At 41.1% G+C, this 18,382-nt stretch overlaps 1 protein-coding gene across 6 annotated transcripts in view; it reads left to right on the forward strand.

Moving 5' to 3' along the window:
* Positions 1–18,382, forward strand: part of LOC140599936 (uncharacterized) — a 102,186-nt gene that overhangs the window by 1,681 nt on the left and 82,123 nt on the right. For 5 of the 6 annotated variants that reach the window (XM_072766435.1, XM_072766437.1, XM_072766438.1 and 2 more), the window contains exons 2-4: positions 3,095–3,886; positions 3,998–4,100; positions 15,350–15,518. In XM_072766435.1, coding sequence (XP_072622536.1) covers positions 15,499–15,518 — 20 coding nt within the window. In that variant the 5' untranslated portion in view covers positions 3,095–3,886; positions 3,998–4,100; positions 15,350–15,498. Of the gene's footprint in view, positions 1–3,094; positions 3,887–3,997; positions 4,101–15,349; positions 15,519–18,382 lie in introns of those variants that run through there. The other variant, XM_072766436.1, reaches the window with a different exon arrangement.

The raw sequence follows: 18,382 nt of genomic DNA on the forward strand, positions 1-18,382 counted from the left end.
AGTAATATTCCATTGTATACATAAACCACAATTTCTTTATCCATTCATCTTTCGATGGACACTGAGGCTCCTTCCACAGTTTGGCTATTGTGGACATTGCTGCTAGAAACATCGGGGTGCAGGTGTCCCAGTATTTCATTGCATCTGTATCTTTGGGGTAGAAATCCCCAGCCGTGCAATTGCTTGGTCGTAGGGCAGATCTATTTTTAACTCTTTGAGGAACCTCCACACGGTTTTCCAGAGTGGTTTTAATATTTATTCATCGGAGACAGACACAGGCAGAGAAGAAGCAGGCTCCATGCAGGGAGGCTGATGTGGGACTCGTTACCAGGTCTCCAGGATCATCCCCTGGGCCGAACGCAGGCGCTAACCTGCCGAGCCACCCAGGGATAGCCTGTTCTGTTTTTCAAAATATTTTCTATGCATGTGACAGGAATGCCTGTGGTGTGATCCTTGGTTGCTCTCTTCTCTATATTTTATTCAGGTAAAACTTATTAAATCATAATGTGGAAACTACACTTAAAATTATTGTACTTGTTCTTTCAGTTACTTAGATGTTAATGTCTCACACTATGATGATGAATTTGTTTGATATTCACTGTGAGTCTGGTAGTATTTACTTTAAAATTTTTGAAGCTCTCTTTTTAGGTACATGCAAATTAGAATGCTATCTATCTGAAGAGGGACACTATATCATACTTAAAGGGTCTACCCAACAAGAGGACCTAAAAATTATGAATAGTTATGCCACTAATGTTGGAGCTGCCAAGTATATCAATTCATAACCAAAGTAAAGACCTACTTAGATAATAATACACTAATAGTTGGAGAATTCCACACGGCAATTTCTGCTAATGAACGATGTTCTAAACACTACATCTCCAAAGAGACAAGAGCTTGAAATGCTCCACTGGTACAGATGGATTTCACAGGCAGAGGGAGAAGCAGGCTTCATGCAGGGGGCCTGACCTGGGACTCAATCCCTGGTCTCCCGGATCCCACACTGGGCTGAAGGCGGCGGTAAACCACTGAGCCACTGGGGCTGCTAGCACCTTTATTTTTGAAGCATGTGTTTGTTTAGTACAGACTTCCATGTTAGAAATAACTCAGCAATTTGAATAGACCATTTCACATTTCATTTTAAAGGTCTGTTACCAATCTTCCTGTTAACTTTACTAAAGATAATGTGTTTTACTATCTCTGGCTGGTCTCAAAATTTTTTACTTTGATTTTGATCTATTTTACTGTGATGTGCTTAGATATCTTTTGTTTTATCCTGCTTCGTGTGTGTAGGCCTCCTAACATCTTGAATTGTTGACTTTCAAAAATTTTAGAAAATTCTTAGCCTGTGTATCTTCCAAGAAACCATTTGTTCCTTTATCTGTGCTTTTTCTTTTGAAAGTTCATGTGCAAGTATGTTAGGTTTTCTCAGAGTAGCTTGTTTTCCGGTTCTTCTGTTCTGTTGTGTATTTTCTGTTACTTTCTCTTTCATAGTTTATTCTGGATTTTTTTTCAGACTTCAAAGTCTCATTCTTTTTTCAGTTGTATCCAGTTTGTTATGAAACCCATCCACTGGATTCTTATTTTGTTACTGTAAGTTTGGATTATATGATTTACGTTTAATTCTTTTTAATAAATTCTTTTTAATAATTTCTAGTCCTCTGATTCATGTTATTGTCTTTTATGTCCTTAAGTATATTTTAGATTTTAGGTTTTGGATACTTATTTTATATTTAGATGTGTTTTGGATTCTGATGACTTCATTGCTGTATATTGTTCATGAGTCTGTTTCTCTGGGATTTGGGCAACATTATCTTGGAATGTCATGTGTCATTCATGAATGGAGGGGTAGACTTTTACGTGAAAAGTCCCTGAAATAATTTGAGGCCATGGGAAGTACAATCTTCCTTACGGGACTTCTGTTTGCTTCTAACATGAATGAGGAATACTAACAGTCTCAGGTGTCTTCAGTCCAGTTCTGAGATTGAAGCTGATTGGAACTGGCCCTCCTTCCTTCTGAGGGGCAGCCTAATTTTGGTTTTCCTTTTCTCTGAGGGTGTGTAGCCCTTTGTGATCTCATCCGAAAGCATGGGTGTTTGTCCCGGCTATTCCTTACCGCTAATCATTTTTGGGCATGGAAGTCTGTTTTTATACCCTCACTCCCTTAGGAATAGCTTTGCTGAATTTCTTCTTCAAGTCTTATCCACAGCATCATCTTGAAGCCACAGGTCTCCCCCCTCCCCCCAGAAGAGCCTCCACAGTACTGATATCATTTCTTGTCTTGGATTTTGGCCCAGTGTTTTTTTTGTTCATTTATTAGCTCTCCAATGCCTTCTAAGAGATACTTCTGGATATGCTATCCAGCTCTAGTTGTTCTCAGCCAGATTTTGCCTTGCTTAGTCTGCTAGTACTGGAGATAGAAGTCTTATCATGGATTTTTAAGTATTAGATAGGTTTATGTTTCTTTGCTTTTGGTTCCATTTCAGTTGTTTACCCATGGTTCCTATTTATGTCTGGTTTATAAATCATTCTAACAATTGAATGAAATTACCAAGAATTATACTTGGAATCACAATGGCTCAATGGTTTCTCAATCTCAGTATGTTAAGTTTCTGTTTCATTTTTAAATTATTGACAGAGAGACAGAGAGAGAAAGAGAAAGGTCGCAACCAAGGGGAGTGGCAGAGGGAGAGGGAGAAGCAGATTCCTCCCTGAGCAGGGAATTCAGTGCAAGGCTAGGTCCTAGGAATCTGGGATGATGAACTGAACCACCGTTGGGCATTTAACCAACCGAGGTACCCAGGCGCCCCAATTTTTTGCTTTAAATTACTGTCTGGTTCAGTTTTAACTCCTCTATTTATCATCTCTTTAACTCCTGAAGATTTTTGTTTACTTGATAATCCAACTGTGAATAACCCAGTACTCTATCATTAAAGTTGATACCAAGTGTCCTTTATTTAATGAGGGTATTTAATCTGTATGCCATTAACTTTTAGCTGCTATAAAATTTTATGTAATGTCTAAAGATTACACTAATATGTACATGTTCATGGAACTGAGTAAATTTATCTGATGTGAATTTTCTTCTCTCTAGGACAATTTCTTCATGGGTAGGAAAGCCCAAAGAGACAAAACACAAGCTACCAACTGGTGGTGATTCTGTACGTAGGATAAGCACCATTGCTTCAGCCATTGCAGATGCATCAGTGAGTACTGATCCTTCCTGACTTGCTGCCATGTTCAAGGCCCTTTCAAATAAAACCAGAGAGAAGACTTTTCAGGAGGATAATGAACAGAAGGACTATTCCACTGAGTCTCATTTCTTCCCTAGTGGTATAGAAAAAAGTAGTGGCTCCAGCATGTTTGATATGGAGAAGTACCTTACCAGAACAGAAGTTAGTAGATATGAATGCGGACTGGAAAACTTTTCAAGAGCCAGTAGTACGTCTGATATTTGGGATTTATTTTTGCCAAAAGAACAGACTACAAAAGACATCCATACAGTGGACTTGGGTGCTTTCTAATAAAATCCTAAGGGAACCGGAAGAAAATGTAGTATTTACTTTTTATGGTGAAAATGGAAAGAGTGAGAATCAGGAATCATTTAGAACAAACTTTCCACATTCAATTCTTACAAATAGAAAAGAGAGTGAACATATGGTAGTTGACATGAAGTCATATCCTATTGACAGCAAATTACCAGATATTGGTGATTCATTAGTAAGGAATCCTGGCCTAGCATCTGTTGGGCTGTCAGGAAAGTGTCAAGAAATACCAAATAATGAAGAAAATCAGAGGGAAAATGAATGTGCTAGTGAAGCAAGCAACAATGAAAAACGTGTGACTTTTGTTGGAAAACATTGCATAGTTGCACCTAAGAATGTTGGTAAGTGTTGAAGTAATTGTTCACGTTCACAGAATTATAAGCGATTGTGTTGTTCTTCTCATTGAAAAATAACACCTTTCTGATATTTTTGCAAAATTCCCTCTCCTGAAGATGGTGGACATGGCTCAGACGATGACCAACATAGCTTCAGACCTTCCTCTTCTCCACTGAGTCATTCTTCTCCTAGCAAAATTTCTGGAACAAGTTTATGAGGGTAGGTACTTACCTTTTTTTTTCTTTAATAAAAATATGTGTTCAGTATAAAGAGAATTGGAAAAAGCGAAGAGAAGAAAAATATCACTTACAGGTTCATTTCTCAAAGGTAACCATTGCAAATATTTTTTGAATTTGTTTCAAGCCATTTTTCTCTGCAAATTTTTATAGTTTCTTGTTTTCACTTATTATAATGATTTTTTGTATTTAAGAGAAAAGTAATGTTACAGCCTACATCGTAAATCAGTCAGGGATTTTTGATGCCCCCGGTGGGTAGGGGTTGATGCTATAATTTACTACGTTTTGCCATTTTATTTTATTTATTGTGTGTTTTGCCATTTGAGATGAACAGCTTTGCCTATAAAATTTTTTAGTGTTTTGTCTGACTTCCTAAGGCTAGATACCTAGAGGTGAGATTATTAGCGCATTATTTTCTAAATAGCTCTTAAAGACTCGTGTTCTCACCTCAGTGTATGAGTTGAGTATCCGTCTGGCTGTTTTCTTATCAGCATTTGAAATAGCTTAAAGGAGGGAGGGGCAAGATTGCAGAAGAGTAGGGTCCCCAAATCACCTGTCCCCACCAAATTACCTAGATAACCTTCAAATCATCCTGAAAATCTACAAATTCGGCCTGAGATATAAAGAGAGAACAGCTGGAATGCTACAGTGAAAAGAGTTCTCACTTCTATCAAGGTAGGAAGAAGGGGGGGAAAAGAAAGAAACAAAAGGCATCCAAGGGGGAGGGGCCCCGTGAGGAGCCAGGCTGGGGCGAGTGTCCCCAGGACAGGAAAGCTCCATCCCAGAGAAGCAGGAACTTCCCCAATCTTCCCCGGGCGGGAAGGCGCCTGCAGGGAGTTAGAACAGGACCTCAGGAGGGCGAAGATGCCCTCAGGCTCCCTGGACACAAAGACCTGCCCGCCCAGGAGAGTGTGCCAAGCTCCCTAAAGGGCTGCAGCGTGGACAGCAGGCTCCGGAGCAGCTCGGAGGGGCTCGGTGGGAGGCTCTGCGCGGAGTGGGCTGCGCGGCTCCAGGAGCAGCTGGGAGGGGCTCGGTCGGCGGCTCCGCGGAGGGGGCTGCCGACAGGAGTGCGAATCCAACAGCACAGGCCCCGGAGCACAGGACGCCGAGACACAGCCCAGGATCCGGCCTCCCCCCGCCCCCCCGGGACAGGCAGGGTCGGGAGGTCCGAGGACAGCAAGGACACTCCTGCCCCAAGCTGAGCAGATCAGCGGCCCCGCCCCCAGTCCTGCGGACCCAGAGCTCCATAATTCCTGCGGGGGCTGAAGCCAGGGCTCCAGAGCTGGCCCCGCCATTGCGGTTGATCTTCCTGGGGCCTCACGGAGTTAACAACCCCCACTGAGCCCTGGTGGCAGAGCAGCTCCCCCAAGTTCTAACACCTGAAAATCAGCACAACAGGCCCCTCCCCCTGACGACCAGCTAGACGGACAAGTTCCAAGGGAAGTCAAGGGACTTAAAGTATACAGAATCAGAAGATATATCCCCGTGTTTTGTTTCTTTGTTTGAGGTTTTTTTTGTCTTTTTTTTTTTTTTTTTTTTTTTTTTTTGCTTTTTGATTTCCCACCCTTTTTTCCTTTCTTTCTTTTTCTTTCTTTTTCTTCTCTTTTTTCTTTTTTTCTTCCTTTTTTCTTTTTCTCTTTTCTTTCCTTCTTTCTCTCCTCTATTTTTCTCCTTTTCCCAATACAACTTGTTTTTGACCACTCTACACTGAGCTAAATGACTAGAAGGAAAACCTCACCTCAAAAGAATCAGAAACAGTCCTCTCTCCCACAGAGTTACAAAATCTGGATTACAATTCAATGTCAGAAAGCCAATTCAGAAGCACTATTATAAAGCTACTGGTGGCTCTAGAAAAAAGTATAATGGACTCAAGAGACTTCATGACTGCAGAATTTACATCTAATCAGGAAGAAATTAAAAATCAATTGAATGAGATGCAATCCAAACTAGAACTCCAAACAACGAGGGTGAACGAAGTGGAAGAACGAGTGAGTGATATAGAAGACAAGTTGATGGCAAAGAGGGAAACTGAGGAAAAAAAGAGACAAACAATTAGAAGATCATGAGGATAGATTAAGGGAAATAAACTATAGCCTAAGGAAGAAAAACCTACGTTTAATTGGGGTTCCCGAGGGGGCCGAAAGGGACAGACGGCCAGAATATGTATTTGAACAAATCCTAGCTGAAAACTTTCCTAATCTGGGAAGGGAAACAGGCATTCAGATCCAGGAAATACAGAGATCCCCCCCCACCCCCCCCGCTAAAATCAATAAAAACCGTTCAACACCTCGACATCTAATAGTTAAGCTTGCAAATTCCAAAGATAAAGAGAAGGTCCTTAAAGCAGCAAGAGACAAGAAATCCCTGACCCTTATGGGCAGGAGTATGAGGGTAACAGCAGACCTCTCCACAGAGACCTGGCAGGCCAGAAAGGGCTGGAAGGATATATTCAGGGTCCTAAATGAGAAAAACATGCAACCAAGAATACTTTCTTCACCAAGGCTCTCATTCAAAGGAGAGATAAAGAGCTTCAAAGACAGGCAGAAACTGAAAGAATATGTGACCTCCAAACCAGCTCTACAAGAAATTTTAAGGGGGACTCTTAAAATTCCCATTTAAGAAGAAGTATAGTGGAAAAATCCACAAAAACAAGGACTGAATAGATATCATGATGACACTAAGCTCATATCTTTCAATAGTAACTCTGAACGTGAACGGGCTTAATGACCCGATCAAAAGGTGCAGGGTTTCAGACTGGATAAAAAAGCAGGACCCATCGATTTGCTGTCTACAAGAGACTCATTTTAGACAGAAGGACACCTAAGGCCTGAAAATAAAACGTTGGAGAACCATTTACAATTAGAATGGTACTCAAAAGAAAGCAGGGGTAGCCATCCTTATATCAGATAAACTAAAATTTACCCTGAAGACTGTAGTGAGAGATGAAGATGGACACTATATCATAATAAAGGATCTATCCAACAAGAGGACTTAACAATCCTCAATATATATTCCCCGAGTGTGGGAGCTCCCAAATATTTAAATCAATTAATAACCAAAGTGAAGAAATACTTAGATAATAATACACTTACACTTGGTGACTTCAGTCTAGCTCTTTATATACTAGATAGGTCTTCTAAGCACAACATCTCCAAAGAAACGAGAGCTTTAAATGATACACTGGACCAGATGGATTTCACAGATATCTACAGAACTTTACATCCAAACTCAACTGAATACACATTCTTCTCAAGTGCACATGGAACTTTCTCCAGAATAGACCACATACTGGGTCACAAATCGGGTCTGAACCGATACCAAAATATTGGGATCGTCGCCTGCATATTCTCAGACCATAATGCCTTGAAATTAGAACTAAATCACAACAAGAGGTTTGGAAGGACCTCAAACAGGTGGAGGTTAAGGACCATCCTGCTAAAAGATGAAAGGGTCAACCAGGAACATAAGGAAGAATTAAAAGATTCATGGAAACTAATGAGAATGAAGATACAACCATTCAAAATCTTTGGGATGCAGCAAAAGCAGGCCTAAGGGGGAAATACATCGCAATACAAGCATCCATTCAAAAACTGGAAAGAACTCAAATTCAAAAGGTAACCTTACACATAAAGGAGCCAGAGAAAAAACAGCAAATAGATCCTACACCCAGCAGAAGAAGAGAGTTAATTAAGATTTGAGCAGAACGCAACGAAATCGAGACCAGAAGAACTGTGGAACAGATCAACAAAACCAGGAGTTGGTTCTTTGAAAGAATTAATAAGATAGATAAACCATTAGCCAGACATATTAAAAAGAAGAGATAGAAGACTCAAATTAATAAAACCATGAACGAGAAAGGAGAGATCACTACCAATGCCAAAGAAATACAAACGATTTTAAAAACGTATTTTGAACAGCTATACGCCAATAAATTAGGCAATCTAGAAGAAATGGATGCATTCCTGGAAAGCCAGAAACTACCAAAACTGGAACAGGAAGAAATAGAAAACCTGAACAGGCCAATAACCAGGGAGGAAATTGAAGCAGTCATCAATAACCTCCCAAGACACATATTTAGGGACAGATGGCTTCCCAGGGGAATTCTATGAAAAATTTAAAGAAGAAACCACACCTATTCTACTAAAGCTGTTTGGAAAGATAGAAAGAGATGGAGTACTTCTAAATTCATTCTATGAGGCCAGCATCACCTTAATTCCAAAACCAGACAAAGACCCCACCAAAAAGGAGAATTACAGACCAATATCCCTGATGAACACGGATGCAAAAATTCTCAACAAGATACTAGCCAATAGGATCCAACAGTACATTAAGAAAATTATTCACCATGACCAGGTAGGATTTATCCCCGGGACACAAGGCTGGTTCAACACTCGTAAAACAATCATTGTGGTTCATCATATCAGCAAGAGAAAAACCAAGAACCATATGATCCTCTCATTAGATGCAGAGAAAGCATTTGACAAAATACAGCATCCATTCCTGATCAAAACTCTTCAGAGTGTAAGGATAGAGGGAACATTCCTCGACATCTTAAAAGCCATCTACAAAAAGCCCACAGCAAATATCATTCTCAATGGGGAAGCACTGGGAGCCTTTCCCCTACTTCAGGAACAAGACAGGGATGTCCACTCTCACCACTGCTATTCAACATAGTACTGGAAGTCCTCGCCTCAGGAATCAGACAACAAAAAGACATTAAAGGCATTCAAATCGGCAAAGAAGAAGTCAAACTCTCCCTCTTTGCTGATGACATGATACTCTACATAGAAAACCCAAAAGCCGCCACCCCAAGATTGCTAGAACTCATACAGCAATTTGGCAGCGTGGCAGGATACAAAATCAATGCCCAGAAGTCAGTGGCATTTCTATACACTAACAATGAGACTGAAGAAAGAGAAATTAAGGAGTCTGTCCCATTTACAATTGCACCCAAAAGCATAAGATACCTAGAAATAAACCTAACCAAAGAGGTAAAGGGTCTTTACCCTAAAAACTATACAACACTTCTGAGAGAAATTGAGGAAGACACAAAGAGATGGACAAATATTCCATGTTCATTGATTGGCAGAATTAATATTGTGAAAATGTCAATGTTACCCAGGGCAATTTACACGTTTAATGCAATCCCTATCCAAATACCATGGACTTTCTTCAGAGAGTTAGAAAAAATTATTTTAAGATTTGTGTGGAATCTGAAAAGACCATAGCAGCCAGGGAATTTTTAAAAAGAAAACCATCTGGGGGCATCACAATGCCAGATTTCAGGTTGTACTACAAAGCTGTGGTCATCAAGACAGTGTGATACTGGCACAAAAACAGACACATAGATCAATGGAACAGAATAGAGAACTCAGAAGTGTACCCTGAACTTTATGGTCACCTAATATTTGATAAAGGAGGAAAGACTATCTACTGGAACAAAGACAGTCTCTTCAATAAATGGTGCTGGGGAAATTGGACATCCACATGCAGAAGAATGAAACTAGACCACTCTCTCCCCATACACAAAGCTAAACTCAAAATGGATGAGAGATGTAAACGTGAGACAAGATTCCATCCAGATCCTAGAGGAGAACACAGGCAACTCTTTTTGAACTCAGCCACAGTAACTTCTTGCAAGATACATCCACAAAGGCAAAAGAAACAAAAGCAAAAATGAACTATTGGGACTTCATCAAGATAAGAAGCTTTTGCACAGCAAAGGATACAGTCAACAAAACTAAAAGACAACCTACAGAATGGGAGAAGACATTTGCAAATGACGTATCAGATAAACGGCTAGTTTCCAAGATGTATAAAGAACTTATTAAACCCAACACTAAAGAAACAAACGATCCAATCATGAAATGGGCAAAAGACATCAACAGAAATCTCACAGAGGAAAACATAGACATGGCCAACATGCACATGAGAAAATGCTCCGCATCACTTGCCATTAGGGAAATACAAATCAAAACCAAAATGAGATACCACCTCACACAGTGAGAATGGGGAAAATTAACAAGGCAGGAAACCACAAATGTTGGAGAGAATGCAGAAAAAAGGGAACCCTCTTACACTGTTGGTGGGAATGTGAACTGGTGCAGCCACTCTGGAAAACTGTGTGGAGGTTCCTCAAAGAGTTAAAAATAGCCCTGCCCTACGACCCAGCAATTGCACTGTTTTGGATTTTCCCCAAAGATTTAGATACAATGAAATGCCGGGACACCTCCCCCCGATGTTTCTAGCAGCAATGTCCACAATAGCCAAACTGTGGAAGGAGCCTTGGTGTCCATCGAAAGATGAATGGATAAAGAAGATGTGGTTTATGTATACAATGGAATATTACTCAGCATTAGAAACGACAAATACCCACCATTTGCTTCAACGTGGATGGATCTGGAGGGTATTACACTGAGTGAAATAAGTCAATCGGAGAAGGATAAACATTGTATGTTCTCATTTGTTTGGGGAATATAAATAATAGTGAAAGGGAATAGAAGAGAAGGGAGAAGAAATGTGTGGGAAATATCAGAAAGGGAGACAGAACATAAAGACTCCTAACTCTGGGAAACGAACTAGGGGTGATTGAAGGGGAGGAGGGCAGGGGTTGGGGTGAATGGGTGACGGGCACTGAGTGGAGCACTTGACGGGATGAGCAATGGGTGTTATTCTGTATGTTGGTAAATTGAACACCAATAAAAAATAAATCTATTATTAAAAAATTGAAATAGCTTAAAGGCTTAGTTTTTTTTATCTTATAGTATTAATTTGAGGTTTTAAGCCTTGAGATTGGTAAATACTAGAAGAATCCTGATAGTTCACAGATTTTAACTGATCCTGTAAACTAATTTAACCATCAAGTTATAAGGGCTTTTTAAAGTGTCATATTTTTAAATTTTTTTAAATAAATTAATTTTTTATTGGTGTTCAATTTACCAGCATACAGAATAACACCCAGTGTTCATCCCGTCAAGTGTCCCCCTCAGTGCCTGTCACCCACTGACCCCCACCCCCCGCCCTCCTCCCCTTCCCCCCATTCACAGTCCTTTGCCGTTTTCATGTCAGTTCTCCTGCTTCCCCACCCCTTTTATACCACTAATTTTCTGATTTGTATCATCCTAATTTAGTTTTGGCTCTTACCACATTTGAATGGATTCATACATTTTTCTGTGTCTGGCTTCCTCCACTTAACATGTTTTTGAGATTCATCCAGTGGGTACCTGTACCAGTAGCTCCTCGTGTTGGAGGAGCTGTTGGAGCGCACCGTTGAGTGACTGTGGCCATGCTGTGTGTCTGTTCTCCTGTCGGATAACATGCGTTGTCATCTAAGCCTCATTTCCAACTCTGTTAATTTAGGTTCCTACTGCAGCTTTCTCTACTTTTTTCCCTTATCACCTTGAAATGCCTGTGTCAGTTTCTTAGTTGGTTTTCCAGGATTATGATAAACTCTATACACAGTTAATTTCTTCAGCTGAGGAAGTTTTTTGTTTTCTGTTACTTTTGGTAATTGGCTGAGTTCCATCTATTCTCTCTTCCTTTTGAGGAACGAATGGTTTCTCATTAGTTAACACTCCCTTCTCTAGTCACTTAGGACTGTTTTCTTTTCCCTAATTTTCATTTTTTATACATTCACTCTACTGCGGGGTAGCTACTCAAGGATTCATCATCCTCTGCATCACTGTGTTTCTGTAGCACGAATCACGCTTTTTATTGCTGCGAACATTGACTTTGATTTTGTGTTTTTTAATTGAAGCCCTCCTTGTACTTTTTCATTATGGTAAAATGAGTGTGATTTATTATTTTGAGTGTGATATTTTTATTCTTTTTCTCTGGTTTCTGCCAACTGGTATTCTTAAGTGTGTGTGTGTGCGTGTGTTTGTGTGTGTTTAGAATATTGATTTGAGAGAGAGAAGTGCACACATGGGGTTGGACTGGGAAGGGGAAGGGCACGCAGAGAGGGAGAAGCAGACACCCCGTTGAGCAGGGAGCCTGACTTGGGGGCTTGGTGCCAGGACACTGAGATCATGACCTGAGCCGAAGGGAGATGTTAATCTAATTGAATCACCCAGGCTCCCCTCAGTAATTGTTGTTGTTCATATTCAGGGTATCCTGTTGGTCAAAATGTTAATCTCTTCAGTGGCGACATTTTTATGTTAAGTGTTCTTTATCTGATAAGTTTTGATGCTTATTAGCATTCGTGTTAACTAGGTGGGCTCTGGCTGGCTTCCAGCAGGTCCATAGAGGTGACATCGGCCTTCTAATTGAGAACCACCTTGGTATCTGTGTGGCTGGTGCCTTGGCAGCTGTGAATTTCTTTGAAGTTTGACGTCTCAACTAAAATTTCTCTTTATTTACATGTTGGTTTTTTCATCAGGGTGGCAGTAGGCGTGGAAGAGTATCTTTATTAATTTATTTTTTAATAATAAATTTATTTTTTATTGGTGTTCATTTTGCCATTACACAGAATAACACCCAGTGCTCATGCCGTCAAGTGCCCCCCTAGTGCCTGTCACCCATTCACCCCCACCTCTCACCCTCCTCCCCTTCCACCACCCCTAGTTTGTTTCCCAGAGTTAGGAGTCTTTCATGTTCTGTCTCCCTTTCTGATATTTCCTACTCATTTCTTCTCCCTTCCCTTCTATTCCCTTTCACTATTATTTATATTCCCCACATGAATGACAACATATAATGTTTGTCCTTCTCCGATTGACTTATTTCACTCAGCGTAATACCCTCCAGTTCCATCCACGTTGAAGCAAATGGTAGGTATTTGTCATTTCTAATGGCTGAGTAATATTCCATTGTATACATAAACCACATCTTCTTCATCCATTCATCTTTCAATGGAAGAGAATCTTAAGCAGGGTCTCTACACACTCAGAGCCTGATGCAAAGCTTGATCTCACAATCTTGAGTTCATGACCTGAGCTGAAATCAGGAGTTAGATGCTTCACTGACTGAGCCACCCAGGAACCTCTCTTTCCAAGTGTTCGGATGGTACAGTTCTCATTACTTGAAATAATACAGCCAAAACGCATTTTTCCTTTATTTTTTCTTTTTTAAAAGATTTATTTTTTTATTTATGATAGAGAGAGGCAGAGACACAGGCAGAGGGAGAAGCAGGCTCCATGCCAGGAGCTGGATGCGGGATTCAATCCTGGGACTCCAGGACCGTGCCCTGGGCCAAAGGCAGCGCCATACCGCTGAGCCACCCAAGGATCCCTGCATTTTTCTTTTAATCAGAGAACTAGACTAGGCACCTGGGTGTCTCCATTGGTCAAGCATCTGCCTTTAGCACATGTCGTGATCCTGGGTTTCAGGGATTGAGCCCTGCATTGGGCTCCCTGCTCATTGAGGAGCCTACTTCTCTCTCTCCCTCTGCCCCTCAGCCCCACTCATGTTCTCTTTTTTTTTTTTAAAAAAAAAGAACTAGGCTAATACCATATATCACCCCGATAACCCAGAACGTGTTTCATGCTGTGTCATGGTGTGTGTGTGTGTGTGTGTGACCCTGTGTGTGGGTGTTTGTGCATACGCATGTATGCACATATGGGAACCCATGCAGACACATGTCATGTGTATGCTAAAATAGGCCTGAAGCAATTTTGTTAATGTTCTGTGTCCATTGGTTAGAAATTCACTAACTAGATTTTGTCAATATCACTGTCTTGTTTTGGGGGCTTTTTAAAAATCCAAAATTCAGAATGAGATTCTCTTTGTGTTTGTTGCCCAGCTTGGTATTCTGAACTTTGTGCAGTTAGAGGGGCTTTGGTAAAATTCTGTCCAATAGGGCTGAATTGAAACTAAATGGCAGAGTGTACATGCAGCAGGTGCAGCAGCTGACATCGCAGCAGTGCTTCCTGTCCCTTGGGACTGTGCCATTCTCTTCAGGTGGTCCTGCCTCTTTCCTCTCCTTGCGTTGGGCTGGGCTGACTCTGTGCTGGGGATTGGGTCACAGAAGGTGGTGTGTATATGAGATCCATGTGGCATCTTAATGTATTTGTTGCTTTCTAATCTTTTTTGTAATGTCCTAAACATCTTTCAGAGTCAAAGGGTAGTACTCGACAGCATGATTTAAAATAGCTGAATAGTGTTTTATTTCAGTTTGTGCCATAATTTCTATAGCCTAATTTCTCTTACATGTTCATATCTCTCCTTTTGGCAAATCTTTATGGTCATCGTTGAATTTTTTCCCTTAGGATTAATTCCTTTTTTTTTTTTTAATTTTTTAAATTTATTTATGATAGTCACAGAGAGAGAGAGGCAGAGACACAGGCAGAGGGAGAAGCAGGCTCCATGCACCGGGAGCCCGACGTGGGACTCGATCCCGGGTCTCCAGGATCGTGCCCTGGGCCAGGCTTCCCTAATTCCTAGACATAAGGTGTCATAGTCGATGTGGCTTTGGTATGCATTGCTTAATTGCTCAGTCAGAAGTTGTCCCACTCCATATTCCCCTCAGCAATGTAGGACTGATTGCATTTCTTAGCACTTTACTACATGATTCTTTCTTTTACCTGTGCTCTACTCAAAGCTTTATATCAGGTATTCAAAAAGTCTTTATCAAGGGCAGCCCAGGTGGCTCAAGGGTTTAGCGCCGCCTTCAGCCCAGGATGTGATCCTGGAGACCCAGGATCAAGTCCCACATCAGGCTCCCTGCATGGAGCCTGCTTCTCCCTCTGCCTGTGTCTCTGCACAACCCCCCCCCCCCCCCCCCCGTCTCTCATGAATAAATAAATAATAAAATCTTTTTAAAAAAAAAGTCTTTACCAAATGAATAGCTAACATTGTTAGGCAACTATGTATGAGGTTTATTAATGAAAATGCCACGGACTTCGGATGCCTGGGTGACTGAGCGGTTTAGTGTCTGACTTTAGTTGGGGATGTGATCCCGGAGTGCCGGAATCAAGTCCCACATTGGGCTTCATATATGGAGCCTGTTTCTCCCTCTGCCTGTGTCTCTACATCTCTCTCCCTGTGTCTCTCATGAATAAATAAATAAAATCTTTTTTAAAGGCCCCGGCCTTTTTCTTTTATAATAGTCATTCAATAGGATATGATTTAGAATTTTAGATAACTAAGACTGAAAATCCATGCGTGAGTTATATATGGCAGGTAGAGCAGAGCCTAAGATGAACAAGCCCATTGGGCAGGCAGAAAAGGCTTTTTGTTAGTGGAGATAATGTTATATAAGGGAATGGAAGACTAATCATGAGATGTTCTCCCTTTCAGGTGAGCTTTAGAGTCTTTTGGTTCAGCAGCTCCTCAGAAGCCCCCCTGTGAGAGTGAGTCATCTCCGTTGGTGTGTCCACAAGCCAGTGTGGGTAGGCTTACTTACATGTCTGAACAAGAGAGCACCTGTCCCACTACAGCCTCAGATCATGGCCTTGAGGATCGCAAGGTGGGCAGCATTTCTGTTATTTCTTTAGGAAGGCTTATGAGTTTAAAGTGATACTGATGTAGCAGTCAGACTCAAGCTTAGGCCTCTGTAAATTCTGTTGCTTGTTTTACCTTAAAGGTGTGTGTGTGTGTGTGTGTGTGTGTGTGTGTGTGTGTGTGTTGATCAAATAACTACTCATGCTGGTTAGGCAGTAGAAGTCCAGCTTTTTAGTATCTGCTCTCTAAAATCTTTCAGTCTGGTGGAGGGTACTTGGCAGGCACACTGGAATGAAGTACACTGTGATCCACCTATGCTTAGATTTGGAGGGAGGTAATTACGAATGTGACCGGACTTGGTGATGGTTGAACAGAGCTCTATGGAGGGATAAGTAATGTATTGAAGCCATATTTTGTAAGACTACTTGGCAGGGAGTCATAAGATAAACAAATGGGGGAAGGTATGGATTGTAAAATAAACAGTGCATTTGAAGGAGCCCCAGAGCTTTGGAATGTCTGCAGTGGATTGTATATGGTGAAAGGAAGAAAGGCCAAACAGGAAGAGTCTCATATATAAAGTTTGGAAGTTCAATGGCTTAAGCAGGTCACTGATGTGATGTTGATGTTTAATTTTTAATTTTTATTTTTTTAAGGTTTTATTTGACAGTGAGAGTGCAAGCATGTGTGGGAGTGACTGCAGGAGCCAAGGTGGGGGAAGGGAAGTGGCAGAGGGAGAGGAAGAAGCAGGCTCCCCCCTCAGCAGTTCCACCCCAGGACCCTGGGATCATGACCAGAGCTAAAGACATGTAATTAACCAGCTGAGCCACCCAGGCACCCCTGTGTTGATGGTCTCATTCATCTGGGGAATATAAAGTGTCCTGAAAGGGAATAAAGGAAGTAAAGGGGAAAAGAGAGAAAATGAGTGGGAAATACCAGTGAGGGAGACAGGACACGAGAGACACCTAACTCTAGGAAATGGACAAGGGGTGGTGGAAAGGGAGGTGGGCAGGGAATGGGTTGACTGGGTATTGCGCACTGAGGGGGTCACTTGATGGGATGAGAACTAGGTATTATGCTATATGTTGGCAAATTGAACTCCAATAAAAATATACATAAAAAATGTAAAAAGCTCATGCCGTGAGCACTGTGAGGGAGGCATGGAGCAGGGGCAAGGTTACAATAAGGAGACTTTGACACAAGGCTGCTATATTCAGGCAAAGGTGGTGTGAGCATGGATTAAAGTAGTGGCAGTGGGGTTGGGAGAGAAGCATGTAGATCTGAGAGTTATATGTGGAAGAAGGGAGAAATTTCCTTATTTTTATTTTTAAAGAATTTCTTTGCCTTTGGCCCAGGGCACGATTCTGGAGTCCCGGGATCAGTCCCACATCAGGCTCCCGGCATGGAGTCTGCTTCTCCCTCCTCCTGTGTCTCTGCCTCTATGTCTATCTTAAGTAAATAAATAAATCTTTAAAAAATACAATGGGTACACTTAAAACAAAGAATTTCTTTATTTGAGAGAGTAAGTGAGGGAGAGAAAGAACATGAGCAGGGGGAGGAAGAGGAAGAGACAGGTTCCCCACTGAGCAGGGGGCCTGATGCGGGGCTCAATCTCAGGACCTGGGCATCAGGACCTGAGCTGGGAACAGACACTTGACCAACAGAGCCACCCAGGCACGCCAAAGCTAGACTTTTATTATTATCTGTGTTTTTTGTGAATATGACAGTATTCAATTTTTTGTTTTTGTGGGCTGAATATGAATATGGTGTGCAATATAGCTCTACTCCACCAAAAACTTAGTAAATATATCCAGGAAAGTTACTTATAAGTATGGTTTCATGTTGGACAAATCATTGAAAGCCATCTTTTTGATGATGCTGTTGAGTGTTGGGTCTCTGTGTTCTTAGCTAGTGGTTATTTTTTTTATTAAATATGGTCTTTTTAAAATTTTTATTCATTCATGACACACCTGGAGAGAGAAAGAGGCAGAGGCACAGTGAGGTAGACACTGCTACCATATTTTATATATGGCAGATGAAGCTGACTGTCAGTAGTTAAGTACTTGCTTATAGCCACATAGCTGGCTAATGGTGCATCCGAGCTAAGAACCCGTGCAGTCTGGTTCTAGACCACGTGCTGATAGGAAGGATACTGCACTACATGATTATCTCCAGGACTCTGAACCTATGTCATGCCACATTTGCCTTATTTCTCCTATAGAGAAATAAAAATATATTTTAACTTTGTTATATCATTCACCAGTGTTGTATTTTAATAGATATTTTGCTTCCTCTCTGCACCCAACTCAGGCTTTTTATTTCTTCATTTGATCTTTAAATGGATGACAAGGAATTGATTATGTTAAAAATTATGAGAATTGAATCATTTTATTGATATTGGGACATGTATTTTCTTCGTTAAAATCCTCTGGTTATGGAAGTAGCTAGACTTGGATAAATTTGAGCAAAAGTTTTTATTTCACAATGTCTATGTGGAAACTCAGAGCTGAAAATGTAATTTATAGTGTTGGCTTGAGGTTCAAAATGGCATGTGACAGGTAGGAGTTTAAACTCCCCATGCTTCCAGGGACCTCATTGAAAAGGCAGAAAAATGTATGTGTGGAGATAGCTGGCTGCAAGGATCCTGTTAAGCAGGATACACCCAGAAAATGAGACAGTTCGATACATTTCTAAAATGTGTTCAACAAGTGGGGTGAAGGAGAAATCAGAGGAGAAAATTTTTTTTAAAAAAATTGAAGCTGAAATTGGCTTCAGAGCAAAGAGACATCGTTCACTATGGAACTCACAATAGATTTCTTCCCCCCAGAGGAGTCTGCTAAAGCATTGGTCCCCAGGCAGCCCTCTGCTCCTCTGCTGACTTCAGGGTTTGTG

This window comes from Vulpes vulpes, chromosome 8 (assembly GCF_048418805.1).
Source record: "Vulpes vulpes isolate BD-2025 chromosome 8, VulVul3, whole genome shotgun sequence".
Lineage (NCBI taxonomy): Eukaryota > Metazoa > Chordata > Mammalia > Carnivora > Canidae > Vulpes > Vulpes vulpes.